The 17,837-nt window shown below is 43.8% G+C and overlaps 1 protein-coding gene across 1 annotated transcript in view; it reads right to left on the bottom strand.

Moving 5' to 3' along the window:
* Positions 1-17,837, bottom strand: part of DERA (deoxyribose-phosphate aldolase) — a 92,903-nt gene that overhangs the window by 50,331 nt on the left and 24,735 nt on the right. Inside the window, exons 2-5 of the mRNA XM_006030869.3 lie at positions 14,216-14,313; positions 7,105-7,252; positions 4,382-4,477; positions 2,735-2,869 (exon numbers count right to left, since the gene is read on the bottom strand). Of these exons, the coding sequence (XP_006030931.1) occupies positions 2,735-2,869; positions 4,382-4,477; positions 7,105-7,252; positions 14,216-14,313 (477 nt within the window). The remainder of the gene's footprint in view (positions 1-2,734; positions 2,870-4,381; positions 4,478-7,104; positions 7,253-14,215; positions 14,314-17,837) is intronic.

Below are 17,837 nucleotides of genomic sequence, written 5' to 3'. Positions count from 1 at the left end.
CAAGGTCCCAGGGCCAGCACTGGTGGGGCCCAAAGCAGGGCACAGGCTGGCAGGGGTCTGTGAAGCCGGGCTGGCTTACACCAGCAGGGAGAGCGGGGTGCTGGCCTGGCTCCATAGAGCCCCCACCGCTGGGACCCCTGTACTCCTGATGCCCTGCTCTGGGCCCCACTGGCACTAGCCCCAGGACACTGGTGCAGGCCCTGTGCTCCCACTTACCCCCAGTGCCCCCCAACCCTGTGGTACAGGTGGGGGCAGCATGCAGCTCTGACCCCACGCTCACTGGCAGGGAACGAGCTGATGCTGAGTGCAGGGAAAAGCAGCCCCTCCCCTGCCCCATGGCCAGCACTCCCTGCTTCAGTCGCTCGCAGCCCTCATGGGGCTGTCCAGAGCAGCCCCATGTAGGCTGCGAGTGGCTGCAGTGCGGGGCCCCAGCCACAAGGTGCGGGAGATGCCACTTTTTCCACACAGCACCAACTTGTAACCCACCCCACTGCCAGCCTGGGCCCTGCGCTAGCTCTGGGCTTGTCCATAGGGGCTGTGCCACGATGGCAGCAGCTGCAGCCCCCACTGCTTGCCATGCCAAGCAGTGTTTACCACCACCACCTCTGTGCTGCCCAACGCAAGAGCTCTGGGTGGGCAGCAGCAGCAAACGCTACCCTGCGCAGCAAGCTGAGGTGGGGGGCCGCAGCTGCTGTCGCCATACACAGCCGTGACAGGCAAGCCCGGAGCCAGCATGGGGCCCAGGCTTGCAGCGGGGGTGGGTTACAAGCTGGTGCCGAGCACAGAAAAAGTGGCCCCTCACCCACCCCGTGCCCAGCTGCAGCAGGGAGCGTCGGCCATGGGGTGGGAGAGGGGCTGCTCTTTCCCAGGCTCCTTTCCTGCCCAGGGTCCTCCCCTATCTTCCCCCACCCCCCCTTACCTGAGTTCCTGGTGTGGTGCAGTCACACGGTCCCAGGCCAGAAGCCCCTGCTGGGGATTCCAGTTGATAGGGCAGGGCCGGGGGAGTCCTGCTGTTGCAAAAGCCCGCCGGGCATCCCCTGGGTCCTACTGCCTGTGGTTTCTGTCATTTTTGACAGGAACCAAGGAAAATATTAAATATTAATTTTCTAAATGTTTTAGGGGCTGGATAAAATGGCCTCGTGGGCTGGATCCAGGCCACGGGCCATATTTTGCCCAGCCCTGACTTATAGCCTAAAAGGAAAACAGCCAGCAGCCTAATGACTCATCAATTAAACAGAAAAATGAGCATCTTCACAGGTGCTCCCTCCTTCCCAGTGCAGGGCTTCACATGGGCTGTGTTGTCTGGCTGGGCTTGCCTCCTCCCCAACACTCCCCAGTCAAAGGACTCTGGGAGCTGGGAGTGGCTCCCAACAGCAGCTGTGTCCCAGCTGCTGTGTTATGGGTTAATCATTTAACTGATATAATTAGGCTTTAAGTGAATTTTTAAATGATATTTACATTCCTAGCAGAGACTACCATGTACCCATTAAATGGCAATAGCTTTTGCTTGCTACCAACTGTGGTGGGACTTGAGCCAGCAACCCAGAGGTAAGAGGCACCTTATCTGATTTACCACTCTATAAATCACACACTCTTCTGTCTTTCTAAAACTGTACCTAAAATTAAAATAGCTGTTCTAAAGGATCAACAAACTGATGCCAGTCACCAGCGTTACTGCATGTACTCAAGGGCAAAGTGATATAATTGAACGATACTGTAAAAGAGACCTGAACCTTGCAAACCACTTTTAAAAGTGAATCTTGTCTGTCCATGAACTTTGTCTGCCTATGTCCTTAGATCAACATGGCTACAACCTATACCACTGTAAAAGAGATCAACTCACATGAGCAAGTTAACATAGGGATTATCATCACATAAATACAAGCACTGGTGCACTACAACTGTCATTTTGTTCCAAGGTTAACCGAAGGAAGACTGAGATCAAAGAATGTGGCATGCTGATTACATTTCCATAACCACACTCACATACCAAATGTTCCTTTTTCAAATGTTTTAAGTGAACAGGCTATTAGTGTTGCATTATACAACTAAATGGAAATTTCACTCCAAGGCTAGTATGTGGTGTTTACCTTTACATGGGGATTAGTTATGGGAGCACTGTCAGCACTTAAGGCAAACCATTCACAGTACATTAAGAGAGAACCAATTTGAGCAAAAACAATCTCCAGTATTACTGTGCTTGCTAATGAGTAGCATTCTGAAGACACAAGAATAGCAGTAATTATGTGAACAGTAGGTTTTCATCCTCAACTTTGGAAAAAGAAATTAGAAAACACAGACTTTTGCCAAGAACAAAAACATTAACGACACCTTGAGCTTTTATAATGTTTTAAATATATTTTTAATTAAGTCCATCAGCACTCACTTATCTTCTTTTTCACTTGAAATATGCAGAAGTTATATAAAGCCTAGAAGAAATGCAGTGGCTAAGATTTTCCAAAGAGAACAGCAATTCTGCCTATCCACTTTTGCCTGCCTTAGAGAAGTTTGATTTTGTGAGAGTGCTGAGTGATCAGCTATCTTGGAAAAATTAGACTTTTTCAAGGTGTTTCAAGTCATCAGTTCAAATCACTAATCACTTCTGAAAATGTTGGCCAACAACGAGCAACCAAAACTATACTGTGCTATTATAAATACTGGGGGGATGAGAGGGTCTGAAGCTTGCATGAATACATGGTAAGAGCTTGGCTCCTTAGCTTTAGTGACTGCTTACCTTCCCATTGGCCAGTCAGCACCAGTGTTCTACTGATTACAATGTCAATCTCTCTTGCACCATCTTCCACTGCTATTCTAATCTCATCCAATTTGGTTTGCAGAGGAGTCTGTCCAGCTGGAAATCCAGTTGCCACTGGGGAGAATGGGGAAAAACGCACTGATCAGTAAACAAACACTATAACTAGTAAGAAGCACTGGAGGTATACAAGGCCAATCTCCTAAAAGGAAAATTATTCTACAGATCAAAACTCTGAGGTTTCCTCTTTTTTTAAGAAATTGAACCATCGGCCTTGATATTTTTTTCTGTTTAACTCATACTATGCAGGAGAAAATTATTTCTGAAGCTGTCCTCAAAGTACTAAAAGTCCATCCGCACCTTCATTAGTAAGAGCATTCATTAGCTCTTCCCTCAAGTGTATTAACTAGTGATTCACTTAGTTTTTAATGCACCTTGCACAAAGGTCTCTTTCACATCTCTTGGAACTATTTCCAAGTCAGCCTTGATAAGCAAGGACATAAATGGAGTTCAGTGGAGTTGTGCCTGAATAACCAAAGGCTGAACCTGGCCTCATCCATCAAGTGATCTTTGGTGTGTAAATTCTCGAATCTTCTACCATTCTTAAAAGTAAGTGCCACTAATATGTAGCTTAATAGCCAAATCATAATCATAATACTGTACAAGTTCTACATAGACTACTCAACACATTCCTTTGGTTTTACTTAAACATATACGCAATATACATGTAAGGCTGGAAAAAAAATCATGCAGGATAGGTCCATCAGTGGTTATATTAAACATGATAGGAGGGCAACCGCCACATTAGGACTTCCTGGTACCCTCCCAACTTTCTGAAAGATGAAAACAGATCTGTCTACATACACCCTGCATATATACTTTTCTCTTTAGCATTTTCTCCCTGCCACTGTGAGATACAGGGTACTAGCTTCAATGGAACAATGATCCGACTCTGTAGGGCACTTATGCTATTATAGGTGACTGGGAATGTCACCTATAAAAGAAACTGGCTTTGTTCCTTTTTTCCCTGCTTTATGATGTTGAAATATAACTGGAAAGTGTTCTCTTCTCCTCAAAGTAAATAGAAATTTTTTTTTTAAAATCACATATATTTCTGGGTGGTTTTCATTAATGGCAACTGAGTCAATACTGAATTGATGGCATCTGAAGAGTGAAGAAACTGCTAGCTCTCCTACAAGCAAGGACCCCTACACCTGGAGAGAGTGTAAGTGGTTTACCTGCAACTGAAAGGTCCAACCACATGGAACAGTCTGCAAGATTGTTCCTTAATAGTAGTAGATCTGTAGTTGTTAGCCTCTGCTTTGTCTTCAGAGTTAAACCTCTTGATTTTGATCTGTTGATGTTAATATCTAAGTTAATGAGTAATTCTGCTACGTAAGCTTTGTTATCCTTGCTGTTTCAATTCAGGTAAGAGAGTAAAATATGCACATCTCGAAGGCCCTCGCTGCCCGTCACACACCCCAAGATCCTTCATACTGCTGATAAGCAAACAAACACAAGCCTTCTTGGTGTTTACTACAGACTTTAGAAAATAAACAGGAGACAAGTCCTGTTAAGAATTATTTTTTAAAAAGGAAAGAAAAAAAAAAAAAAGAAAGAAAAACTTACCTGAAGCTACTGGTATGTTACATCCAGCAGCCTTAAGTGCTTTAACTGAATCAGCTACTCTAGCTGGATACACACAGACAGCTGCAGTAGTAATACCTGCAAAAAGTTTCAATTAATTGTTTCTTGTGCATATTTCCATGCTATATATCTACAATAAGGGCCTGTGCATACCATTGTCCTACCACCCCAGGATCTGCACTAATTGCAGCAACAGTGATAACACTACTGTCAACAGAGCTCAAGTGGCCAGGGTTGTTACTACTACCATGATTTTTTATTCTGTCCCAAGAGCAGAAATCTCTGTTAGATCTAGTGGTGTCTAGCATGTGGGGATTTGCACTGGCAGTAGTACGCCCATATAATTTTATTAAAAAATCTAGTGTGGACATAATTCTGACATCTTTAAAATGCCAATTTAAGACCAGTACAATAAGGAATTTATTATATGAGGAACTGTACTATATTCTGTCTAAGGGTCTATTGTATTGTTTGTAAGAGTTAGTGATTGAACACTTCAAGTGAGACCTGGCTTTCATTCTGTTCCCTTTTTTACATTTTATCCTCACAAATTCTAATAAAATTAGCCTGCTATATAATAATAAAGACTAGTCCCCTTTTTTAATATGGCCAAAAAACAGGGGGTCTGATTTACCACAGTATTACATGAATTTTACAGAGGCTAAACTCATTAATGGAAGACAGTTAGTGACATAAAAGGGGGCAGACAGAAGTGACAATTTTCGCCCAATCTGGCCACAGAAAGCAGTTTATAGCCTTGACCAAACAAGTGCATGGCAGAAAACTACAAAAATGTACAACCAAGTGAAAATCTGACCCCTCGTTGCATGAGTTCAGTCAGGGAGTTTTTCAGTCGCCACTGAAGGATTGGGCAGGTGTATTGGAGGAGCCCCAAGGTGCAGGGGTTCCAATTCACCCACCCCACCATCCGGCACTGGCTGGGGAACCCCTAGAATGAGCTCCTCTCCTCCCTTTCCCCCCTCCAATTATGAAAATTTTGCAGTTTGACCAAGAGGAAGGGCTGTTGCTAGGGGAAATCAGCTGCAGGCTGTCAGCCAGCAGCTAGATTCTCCCCCCACAAATCACCAGTGAACTTCTGTTTGTTCCAGGGGATCCTTGCAATTCAGAAGGCTTCCTGCAAAGTGTTCTCAGTTACAGCGGGGACTTGCACTTCTGTCTGCACCCAAAGTGTCACAATGGTAAATAAGGCCCTAACCAATGTGATTCATGGTGTTCTTGTAGTTAGTTTGTTATAGCACCAGTGTAATGTCATGCAATCACATGATAATGCAAAACATCCTCCTCATTTTTCACATCGGTAGAATATAATCTCCTGGGAAATTATAAAATTTACCACTGCAACCATTACAAAAAGATGTCATCTTGCCAGCAGTTAACAAACTTGGTGTGGCTATCTTAGTGCCTTGACAACTTCATTTTATTCAGTGATAAGTGTAACACTAACATTTGTGTTTGGACCCACATCTAATTTCACCCTAAGTGGCTTATTATGGGAGTTCTGCCACTAACTTGAATGGGCGAGGATTTCATCTATCATATCCTAAGTTTTTGTCGACTCTAGCAGGGTTTAGACATTTTTGAGAATCACATCATAGAAGCAGACAGAGCTAACATGCCAAAATAGCCTGTTGACCAGAGGTTCCCAAACTTTTTCTTATTGCATACCCCTTTCAGATTTACCAGCTGCCTGCGTATCCTTACCAGCATACGTTTTATATTTAACTCCTTAGCTGCCAATTATTATTATAATGAAAACTGCATCCATCATTATATAAGTTCTCCTGTATACCTCCCAAAGATGCCTTGCGTACTCCTAGGGGCATGTGTACCACAGTTTGGGAACCCCTGCTGCAGATGGGTTTTGAAAAGGTGAATGAAGAGCAGATTCTCTGTTAAATATACAGTATGTGTCTGTTTGCACCAAGGCAAAGAGCAAGATCCCAAAACTATGCCAGTTAAAACCCGCTCAGTATAGGACCAAAAATATTTACTCTCCTTTCTAGCCATGGGCTGCCTGCTCTCCCGTCTCTGGGTTTGTCCTGAGGCTTGCTGCTTTGGCTTGGTTTGCGTTGCCTTTTTTTTTTTCTAGGTTTTTTTGGGGTGGGGTTTGCTACCAGGAAATCCTGGTAACAAATTATGCCCTGGCCTGAACATCTGTTCTTAGTAATCATTCCTACAACTGATTACTAACAACATCATCACATGCATTGAATGCAAACAGGCTTAGTGCCACCTTACAGTATAGTTATTAAAAGACACACACATTATGAGTTTCCTTATTTACTCTCTTAATGATTTCTATATTAAATACACTCATTTTTATCATAAAAAAGAGATCGTTCTCTTACTACTCACACTTCAATCTCAATCTTGGAGCTAAAAACCAAGGGGAGGCTTTTAATCTTCACCTTGCCTCATCACCAGAGATACCTATTCTGCAGTCAGAACTTGTTCAAAGAACGTGTCATGTAAAAGACTGGAGAGTATCCATTTTGCTCTCCCAGGGGTTTTTGGCTAAGCAATTCTAACTTGTAAGAGGTTTGTCAGTAAGGCTCAGGAGGTAAGTGGTAAAGAACATGTTGTATTTACTTAGAGATGGCACACCTTTTACTGCTACAATTTTATACCGCCAAAGCTTGTAAATATTATAACTAAAACCATATATTTGTCATAAATATTCATACCTTTGTCTTGCATATCCATAACTCTCAACAGATCCTCTCTGATTGGATGTGCAGCTTTGTAGCACAGCCTATGAATGTTTGATGGCGTGTCATCACCTGAGAGTGTGGTGAGGTCTATGCAAGTGACAGCTCTCAGTAGCCAAGCAGCCTTTATTAGAGGTAGAAAAGAGAAATTCAGAAAACAGCTTCATTTTTCAAAAGCACCCAAGCCCATGCCCTTTTTTAAAAGAAAGTCACACAGGAGCATATGTTTAATTGATAATCATCAGCAGTGTTTTTGGAAATTTTACATCAAAATCAGAAAACTTCTGAGACTTGGCAACACAGAGGATGTGCAAAGAATGACCCAAGATATATAGACATGTCAGAGCATTGTTCAGGTCTTGTGAAGTCCAACAGCACAAAAAGGTTTTAGATCTAAAAGACAGCTGTAAGGATCAAGAAAGTCTAGGCAAAAAATTCTACTAGGATCCTAAACCACTGGTTCTTAGATTTTGGGACATGGAAGAAGAATACAACCTTCATCTAGCAGAGTAGTTCTTGTACAGCATATTCAGCCAACCTAAGGCAGAGCCTGCCTCTATGAAAATGTATGCACTCTCTAAAGTACCATATTTACTCAAATATAAGATGACACTGAAAATAAGATGACCTCCCAATAATTATATTCTATATAAGGAAAATTTATAAATTTGTTATAATTTTCCAAGCATATAATCTAATTATTGGAGGGCTGTCTTGAATTTGTCCTCTCTTCCCATTGCTACAGCAGGGAAAATAAATCTGGGGGGGTCAGATAGCTACTCTTACACTCTGCCACACCCCCACCTTCTTCCCCCCTGCAGCCCCTTGCTCCCTTACTGTCAGACCCTGCTCTCCCTGCGTACATAGAAGTGAGGAGCAAATTTGAAAACACTGATTTTGAAGTAAACAGGCCTGTTGTAATTCACATATAGGCAAATTACTATGGGTATCCATAAACTTAGTTCATCCAGAACTGAGACATTTTACCCTTTTTGAAACAGCTACAAGTTTTAGCACAGGTACTCCATAAACAAGCTTTGAAGTAGCATTTTTGTACTTATTTATGTATAGTACAAACTATGTATGATATTAGTCCACAGCCAAAAGGTTAATTGATTTACCATGGTTCAGTGGGCTAAGCCCCACCAGAATTAATAGAATTTTAAGCAACAGTGGCCCCACAGCTCAGCAGTGCTCAGTTTGTGTCTCCAGATACCCACCACAAAGGATCCAGGTACTAATTAGTTCCCAACTCATGACAGGAACCTCATGATTTTGGTATGAGTCCTGGGATCCTCCAAAAATGTATATGCAGATGAAGCATAGGGCAACGGGATCTGGCTCCACCTCACAGAGGGCAGGATTACACTAATCGCTTGCAGCAAGCTAAGAGAGAGGGAAACAGAGGGATTCTGGGTGAACCATTTGCAGCGCCATTTGATAATGTTTGCCAGACGTTTAAGGCTGATGAAGAAACAGAAATGATTGGAAATGGGAGAGAAAGGCAGAGCTCAGCTGTGGGAGTGAAGAAAAAGTAAAAATTCATTCAATGCAGTGGCTTACCATGACTTTTCACAGATTTTTAGGGGCTGGAAGGGACCTTGCAGATCATCTGGTCCAGCCCCCGCCCTCTAGGTAGGAAAACAACTGGGATTAGGTGACCCCAGCAAGGTGACTCCTCTTGAAAACCTCCAGGGTAGGTGATTGCACCACCTCTGGAGGGAGTTTATTCCACAGTTGGGACACCTTGCTTGACTGTGAAGGATTTTTTTTCCTGGTATTAAGCCTGAAGTGGCCTTCCAGGAGTTTGTATCCATTGGTCCTGGTCTTCCCCAGGGGTGCCCTAGTTCTTCGACCTCCTGATGCACTCCTCTGATATAGCGGTTAGCCACTATCAAGTCCCCTCTCAACCTTCTCCTCTTTAGGCTAAAGAGGCCCAGGTCCCTCAGCCTTTCCTCATATGGCTTGACTTGCAAGTCCCTGATCATACAGGTGACTCTTCTCTGGACCCACTCAAGCTTTTCCATATCCTTACTGAAGTGCATAGAAAAGAGACTCGAAAGAAAGTCAGTGCTGAGGGGGACTGTGCACAACGGGCACTACAATATATTTTATTCAAATGGGCCGCACTACCCTTTTCTTGTTGTAGGTTCCTATCAATATGTTTACCTAATATAAGCCAACATTTCCCAACATTTTTTGCCCTATGGCACACTTACCTAAATAAAAAAGCACCGCAGCACATCGGACGCAGAACAGGGGAGAGAGTAGGCCGGCACGTGGCCACCAGACGGGGCGGGGGAGAGGAAGGGTGGCACACAGCCAGCCCGATGCTGCCTGCCTGGCTGGAGCCAAGCTCCCCATCTCAACTGATGGCACACCAGTTGGGAAACGCTGATATAGGCCATGTGTTTTATAATCCTGCTCAGTGTTAGCTGTATTTATTCAACTTTGTAGTTGGTTTCCATTACTAAGCAGAAATTGCTTTTGGCAGCACTTTAATGATAAACAATATATTTAATGAAGCTTCTTTGTATGTGAATGTAAAATAAGGAGCTTCTTTCCCCACCCTGATTGGGGGGAAAAAATTCTCATCTTATATTTGAGTAAATACAATAGATATGTGAGCTGCATACTTTCATACATTTGCACCCCTGATCTATGTACATTCATGTTAATGGAAGATTTGCCAATTACTTCAGTAATGCCAAGGTTTCATCCATGTTATTTTGCATAATTTCTTTTTAAATTGTGGACCTCAAACTATAGAAATGTCATCTTTCCCCTCTGTAAAATAGGTATAAAATACTGATATATCTTGAAAATAAGTTGCAACAACTGATAAACATTGCTAAAGCTTCATCACATCCTTGGATGAAAGTTGCTGCAGACTTTCAAATAATTAATTACTTTAACAGTTAATAGTTTTTATAGTCACCTAGGGTTTTTTTCTTTAATTTTTTCTTTAACTTAATTTATATGTTTTACATTTTTATAAAAATATTTTCCACAGAAAAAAGACTGAAAGAGAAAAGAACATTTAATCACCCACTAAAAAGAAATTTTAGTCTGATCCCTTGTGAAATGAGTTGTGAAGTTGTGAAGACAGATGTAGTAAAAGGCTTCCAAGAATTGGTGTGAACTTCATTTAGTTAAAAAAAAAAATTGGCTTTTTAGAAAAGTATGTTTTTGGAGAAGGGCTAAAGCCACAAAGTTTGGATCTGGAATCTTCTCTAACTCCAAACTTTCCCTCAAATTTAGTCAAGCTTCAAGTTCTGACCCATCTCTGGGAATCGGGGAATACATGTATATTTTCATGCAATTGTGTTTGAGTAGATCGAAACAACCTCTTAGGCCAGGTCCACATGAGCAGAGGTATGCCTTTACAGCAGCACAAATAGCAGTGGCACAAATTTGTGTTGCTGCTTGGTGCCCCAATGCATGCCTCTGCCCATGTGCTTTGCAGCAGGACACATTGTCCAGCTGCTCCAAAAGCTGCGGGGTGGAAAGAGGGCCTGGCTGAGGCACAGGGTGCCTCAGCAGGGGCTAGCCTTCCCCTGCCTTCATCCTGCAACGCAGCCAGCCAGAGATTGGCACATGGAGATGGGGAGTAGGCAGCCCACGGTTGCCTGCTCCTCCATCTCCCTGCACTATGGAGCCCCTTTGCTGAGGCACCCTGCACCCTGGACAGCTGCTCCCTGCCTGGCTGGGGCAGAGAGTGCCCAAGACGGGGAACAGGCAGCTCCACAGCTGGCTGGAGTGGGCTGTGCCTCAGCACAGGAACCGCACATGCCTTGGTGTGGGGGCTCTGCAGTGGAGCCCCCATGCTGAGGCACACGGAGACAGGGGAGCAGCCAGCCCAAGGCTGCCTGCTCCCCCATCTCAAGGCACTCTGCACCCCAGCCAACTAGGGAGCAGCTGGATGGGGTATAGGACACCTCAGCAAAGGGGCTCCACAGCGCATGGAGATGGGTTTGTCTCTGGGTTTGTCCTGGCGCTTGCTGCTTTGGCTTGGTTTGCATTGCTTTTTTTTTTTCTAGGTTTTTTTTTTTTCCCACCAGGAAATCCCGGTAACAAATTATGCCCTGACACTGCAAATTTTAGCAGTGCCAAGCAATGATTAATGTGCAACTTGTGTAGTCTGTGGCACTGCAAAGAGATTTACAGCACTACAAACCACACATGTCCGCACATCTGGAATCAGCCTTAGTGCTCTTCACAGGAAAACTGCCCGTCAGGTGCAGGACTCTTGGTCCCAGCATGCGTGTGGGCCCAGAAGTTTCATGCAACCCTGTGCCATAGGGATCACATCTGTTGTGATCCCCTGGGCATAGGGGTTTCATGCTCGGCATGGTACATTCCTACAGCTGAGAGTCCCTGCTATATGTACAAATTAAAGCTCGACAGCAACCAGTTAGCACACATTTTTCAGGTCTAACTTTATAGCTGGTTGGAGCTCTATCTTTTGTGATAGCTACTTTGCACATGTAGCTGGTCTTAAGGTAATTGCACAATTAACCAGTTAATTGCACAATACCTATAACATGTAGAGAGGGCCCAAATCTCTGCAACCCAAGTACACTGCATTCTCTTTTAGAACAACCCAGAAAGTCAAGTATTAAACCCACTTGACTCAGATGCTAATGCCTACACACGGAACTAAAGAATAAGGTCTAAACTTTCTAAAGGCTGTCAAACTTTGAAAGCACTCCACATTTTTAACTATCAATGGTATTACTAGGGCTGAGGCCAACTGATTTTGTTACTAGTTGACATCATTCATGACCTTAAACTGTACAGGAACATCTTAGAAATTGGCTTACTGTCTCCTATGTCTGCTTTAATTTTATTCTAATAGACCAAAAAAGCAGTTCTGTTCAGTGGATTAAAACAGACACACGCCCTTTAAATGCTATGGCTTTTAACAGGGTTTTGTTTTTTTTAATTAGAAATTATTTTACAGCATCTTCCACTGGGATCTCATGCTAGATACACTGCGTTCATCCTGATGCAAGAAAAACTCCCACAGTGGTCCATAGAAATTCTACTCAGCTTACACGAGAGCTGCATATATGCCACCCTGACCCCATCACAAATGCCCCTGCTTTTGACTACATGGCTACCTCTAGCACTTAGCTCAGAACTGCCAGTGACAATTAAACACTTAAACTGAAAAAGTTCAACTGGTCTCTTGTTTATTCTTGGCAATAAGCAATCTTTACTGACTGTATTCATTTTTATAATTGCTGGCCTAGGTGCATATTATTTCTCTTTAAGTCCCTGTCACAGTGGTTCTCAACGGGGTATGGTGGCACAATGGGTGCCACAGGCCAGCACCACCAGCACCAAACTGAGAAATGGTTGTGGGAGAAAGGCACGCTTGCCTGCATTATATTATGCAAGCAGACAGGCCACTTCTGCTGCAGCTCTTCCCAGTTTACTCCAACATGCCTCCTGAAAACAGAGGTGTGCAGTGCAGTTCCATCTGGTGCAGGGGCATCTATTTCAGCAGGCTGAAACTGCCCCAGGCACCTCCACTTTCAGAACACACATCAGAGCCAAACTGGGAAGAGCTACAGCAGAAGCAGCATGAGGGCCTGCATAATGTAATGCAGGCAGGTACATGTTTCTGCTGCAACTGCTTCTCAGTTCAGCTCCAATATGCCTCCCAAAAGCAGAGGCACGTGGGACAGTTCCATGTGTCCCACATGCCACTGTTTCCAGGAGATACCATGTAGAGGAAGATCTGGAAAGGCAGTGGTAAGAGCACAGACTCATGCCACAGCCACTTCCCATGGTTATAATAGTGATCACACTGTGACAACCCCTTGGCCTTCCCCCTCCTGCTTCCCGAGTCTCACGTGTCCTTTTGCCCACTCTATTCCCCTTCTCCCCTGCTCAGTGCTCCCTATGTACTAAAGGTGGAGCCTGGGACCCCATCCCTGAAACATCCCTGCCTGAACTCCCTCCTGCAGCCCCAGGGCTACAGTTTAGGAAAGATTGCTTTGGAGTAACTAAGGGAAGAACTTGGCTCATTGGTTCCCAATCCCCACTAGTGACCCAGAATCACATGTGGAAAGCCCACTGCTATGTTGGGTGCACATGTTTGCTGGACCACACAGCGCTAGGGAAGCACTCCTAGCCAGTGGCCTGAAGAGGGGAATATAATTATCTAATCAATTATGACATAATAATTAATACAATTGTAACATTTAAAATATTCCTAATTTATTTATATTAGTTTTTAAGTGGGGTGCCACTTGAATCTGAAAAAATGTGAAGGGGTACCTCAAGTCTAAAAAGGTTGAGGACCACTGCCTTATCACAACCTTTCAGTGGGTGAAATTCTGCTCACCAATACAACTTCCACTGGAATCTTTGAAATCTGTGCACGTATTTGAAATAAGAATTTGGCCAAGTCTCATGACAATTTTGCACCCACTTAGTTTTCTTTTTACAAGACCCAGTTATTCAAACTGTAGAAGAGTTGCAAAACATTTGTTATTACATGTGACCCCATGGACACCAATGGAACTGCTCAAATAAGGATTGGTTTCCAGGCACAAGGGTGGCAGAATTGAGTCCTAACACATGTATATCCTTGTTTCTTCATAAGAAGCCCCACAGAAAGATGTTAATTTTGAGACACAAATAACAACTGGTTAAGCAAAATTGCATAAAGCAAAGACAACTATCGAGGTAGGTCAAACTTGACAGGGACCATGATCATATCTTACAGCTTTAAAATTAAAAAATAAGAAGACTGAGTGTAGAGGGGGTCTGTCTGGGAACCAGAATGAATGTGCTGGGATAGTAATATACAATTTAATCCACTCATGAATAAAGATGCCTTAAATTCATTTGTGGTTTTGCCACTCATGAGTTATCAGGTTTTTAACTTGTTTGGATAAATGTGTCATCTTATCCCAACCCATCATCATCAAATACAAATTATTAAAATAAGACACTGACAACCACAATCTTTTAAGTTTACATGCATCTTGAACAAAATTCAATATTACAGCCTAGAGAGGATGAATGACTGCTTTAAAAATACAGGAACAGAATGCTTAAAAAGAGCACTTACTTGCCAATCCTTTTTCACAGTTCTCCGTTTCTGAATTTGTTCTGCATGCCTTATAATGGCAGGTTGATTCACTTGCACTTTTGAGATCCAGCCAAGGTCTAGGGGGAAAAATCTGATTTATTTTGTGTATATTTAATATATCTAATGGCATTTTAATAGGAAAGTTGCTTCAAGTCCCTTGAAGGTAGCTTTGTGGTGGCATGCGCCTTTAACGGCTTAAAAGCATTTGGCCAATACCAAATATTACAAACCCCAAAGCCTTAGCTAATGTCAAAACATATTCAAGGGAAAGCTATGTGAAGCCAATGTTTACACAGACTTTTGTTTCCCATAGAAATAAAAGTTAACAATGCTAGTGAAAGATGCTACTTTGCAACCGATCGAATCACATAAAAGGTCTATACCAGGGTAGTCAAACATCCAGCTCTGTCATCAGGCCCATGGTGCTATCCCTGAGTCTAAGCAGATCCATATGGGGCACAGCACCCACAGACAGGCCCAGGGCAAGCACCACACTTGGCGCCCGTTTACAGGACTGCACTGCGTGGGTAGACACAGGAGCACAGATCCCGGAGTGGCTGGAATGGGCACCACATGCAGCAAAGTCCAGCCAGGGATGTGTAGTGTGGATCATAGACCAGTTGGACTGTACCACATGTGACACCTGCTCCGGCTGCTCCAGGATCTGTGCCATACATAGTGTGGGTCTCAGACTGGCTGAAGCGGGCACTGAATCTAGTATGCTAGAGGAAGGAGGAGAGGCGATCTGTGGGCTTGATCTGGCTCACACACCAGCCTCCACTCATCTCATCCGTACAGCCATATGAGTTTGACATCCCTGGTGTATGCACAATGCAGCCTTCAGTTAACCACTAATGTGCTTCCCTAACCACTGACTTCAACAAATGACTGGTAAGAATTAGATAAAATTCATTTAGCCTTCGGTTGTTCTACACAGGCTGACAGACAGTACTGATTGTAATGGCGTCCTTTTTCTTCTATGCAGACACTTGTCCACTAGGAATTGCACTCACTCCTTGCATACTTTCCACCAAAGCTACCACATAGTCTCAAGATGGTGAAGCATTTGGATCACTGTTGTTCTGGATTAATTTGAACTAGTAAAGTAGAAATTTGGCCCAGTATTATTACCAATTTCCAGAACCATCAAGTCTTTGGGAAATGTATATGAATGCACACTGATTAGCCCAATACAATAAAATGCCAAACCATTTTCTTAGAGGTGTTGAACATTTGAAATCCTTGGAAGAAAGCAAGGGCAGAACATTTAAAACTGAACTCTGATCCTGATAGCCTACAAGAGAAGATCTGGTTCAGATTTACAAGGATGCTGGACACCCCGCAAACTCCAAATGAAGTCAATGGGAGCTGCATGCTTCTCAGTACTCTGACAGGTGCAAACTGATATAAAATGAACACCAAAAACCAAAGGCACCCAAAAAACGGCCACTTTTGAAAAGGTGGCTAGATAGCAAGCAGCAGAGGAGGGCAGAGAAAACATTTCCGTATTTTTTATTTTAAAATCTTTCCTCGTTTCAGCTTGGATTAGTGTTCATTTCTATACAAGTCCTCTCAATCATGTATGAGCTGATGATAGAACTGAAGATGTGAAGATAAACCTTGTCTGTTTTACTGTTTTCAAATCATGAGATTTAAAATATTTTAGTTAAGGCATTATTTTCCTACTTCAGATGTTGCTGAGATTTACTAGAGCCTGGATGCTCAATCCCTGGCCCATAAGTCAGATCCAGCCTGCAGAGCCATTTCATCTGTCCCGTGGGACTCCCCAAAGTCTGGAAATACGGTAGTGGGGGAGCGGTGGCAATTAATGCTGCCACAGCTCTACCACCACCAAATTTCTAAGCCCCACATGGCTGGACCAGCCCTGGCCAGGCCAGTCCTGCATGAAGAAATTGGCCCCCAGAGTGATGCAGCTTGACTGTGCCCTGACTGGGCCATTCCTGTGCAATTGGACTGAGCCCCAGCTGGGCCAGCACCGTGCACCCAACTGGGTCCACAGACTGAATCCAATCTGTACACTGACCTGGAATACTCATCCAGCCTTTTGTCATTCCAGGACAAAAAAGTTTGGCGCAACTGTATTAGAGGATCAAGGAAAAAACAAGCGACTGGGAGATTAACTAAGAGTGTTAGAAAGGCAGGAGAAAGGCAAGAATCTAAGTTTTGACTGTGGTAATTGGCAAACTATATCTGCAGAGAGTAACCATCTTTCAAAATTTAACATTGTACCTTGCCAACATTTTCTTACTTCCATGTATTTATCTATGGCTAATTCAACAGGTAACACATACAAAAACAAAACAAAAGCAAAAACCAAAGCACTGGTCACAGGCAAAGTTAACATGTGCATCAGACAACAGGTCATTAAAAATATGAAGCATTTCTGTCGGGGTTGTGGCAATGTTCTCAATCTATACCTATCCGTAAAGTGTAATAGCAGAACCTCAGTAATTACTCATTTACAAACCTACACAGTCTCTCTTAAATAGAGGTATCTCAGCCTACATCTTTACAAATCTCTCATACAGTTCTGTAGCTGCAGCCCTTATTATTTGTGGCTGGAATTTTTCTCCCTTTTACAATTTCTGACTTTTGAAAAGCAGCTGGAAGACATTTGAAAATGAACATAAAAGTAGTTTTACAAGATGGCTGCTCCCCAGGGAAGACCTTTGAGTCCTCTACAACAAAACTCCACTGAGACCCCTAAAGTGATCAGTGTATAGGGCATGTTGCCTCCCAGAAGCCATTATGTACAATGTTTGACTAGGTCTGCAGAGAGGAATTAAATAAGATCTGTGACTGAGCTGTGATTCTCCTAGTATGTGCCAAGTGTTCAGGCCGAATCATTAGACCCTACTACAATTTATCAAGAGTCTTGATAACTTTAGCACCCTACCGGGTGCAGAGTAACCTTTCAGCCCCACTGGAAGATTTGATCAATTCATTTAGAAGTTCAGTTCCTCACCTGAAGTGTTTTAACCCTTCAGTAAATGCCAGTGGCCACAGTTACTCTGGCACTAGAGGGAAACAATGAAGGGGCTCTCCCTATAGGAGGGGTGGGCAAAATACGGCCCACGGGCCAGATCTGGCCCACCGGGCCTTTCTATCTGGCCTGCGGGGCCCCTAAAAATTTTAGAAAATGCATATTTATCTGGTCCTGACTGGCTGTCAAAGATGACAGAAAGCCAGAGGTAGTAAGACCCAGCAGAAGCCAGCAGCAGGACCCAGGAGCAAGGCCAGCCTGGCCCTGCCCCACCCCAGCCCCCTCCCACCCCCACCCAACGGGAAGCCACTGCCTGCTGCCACTTTCACTGCTTCCCTGTCCGCCCACTGGCCTCCAGCACCACGTGGCCCTCGGCTGCATCGCTGGACCATGGGAGCATGGGGCTGTCACGACCCAGTGGTTTTGGTGCCTCGGCACTATGGAATTTCCTGACCACATGAGAGCTCTTTTGCACGGCAGAGTGTTCTGCTGCAATTGAGAACCCACGTGTAGGAGAGAGTTCCTGCCAATTTGCAGTTTCCTTTGCAGGATGCATTTCTTCTTTGCAGCACAGAAATGCACGGTGCAAAGAGTTCC

This window comes from Alligator sinensis, unplaced genomic scaffold (genome assembly GCF_000455745.1).
Source record: "Alligator sinensis unplaced genomic scaffold, ASM45574v1 scaffold498_1, whole genome shotgun sequence".
Classification (NCBI taxonomy): Eukaryota; Metazoa; Chordata; order Crocodylia; family Alligatoridae; genus Alligator; species Alligator sinensis.
Note: the sequence above shows the minus strand (reverse complement) of the source record. Positions and strands in the feature narration are given on the sequence as shown.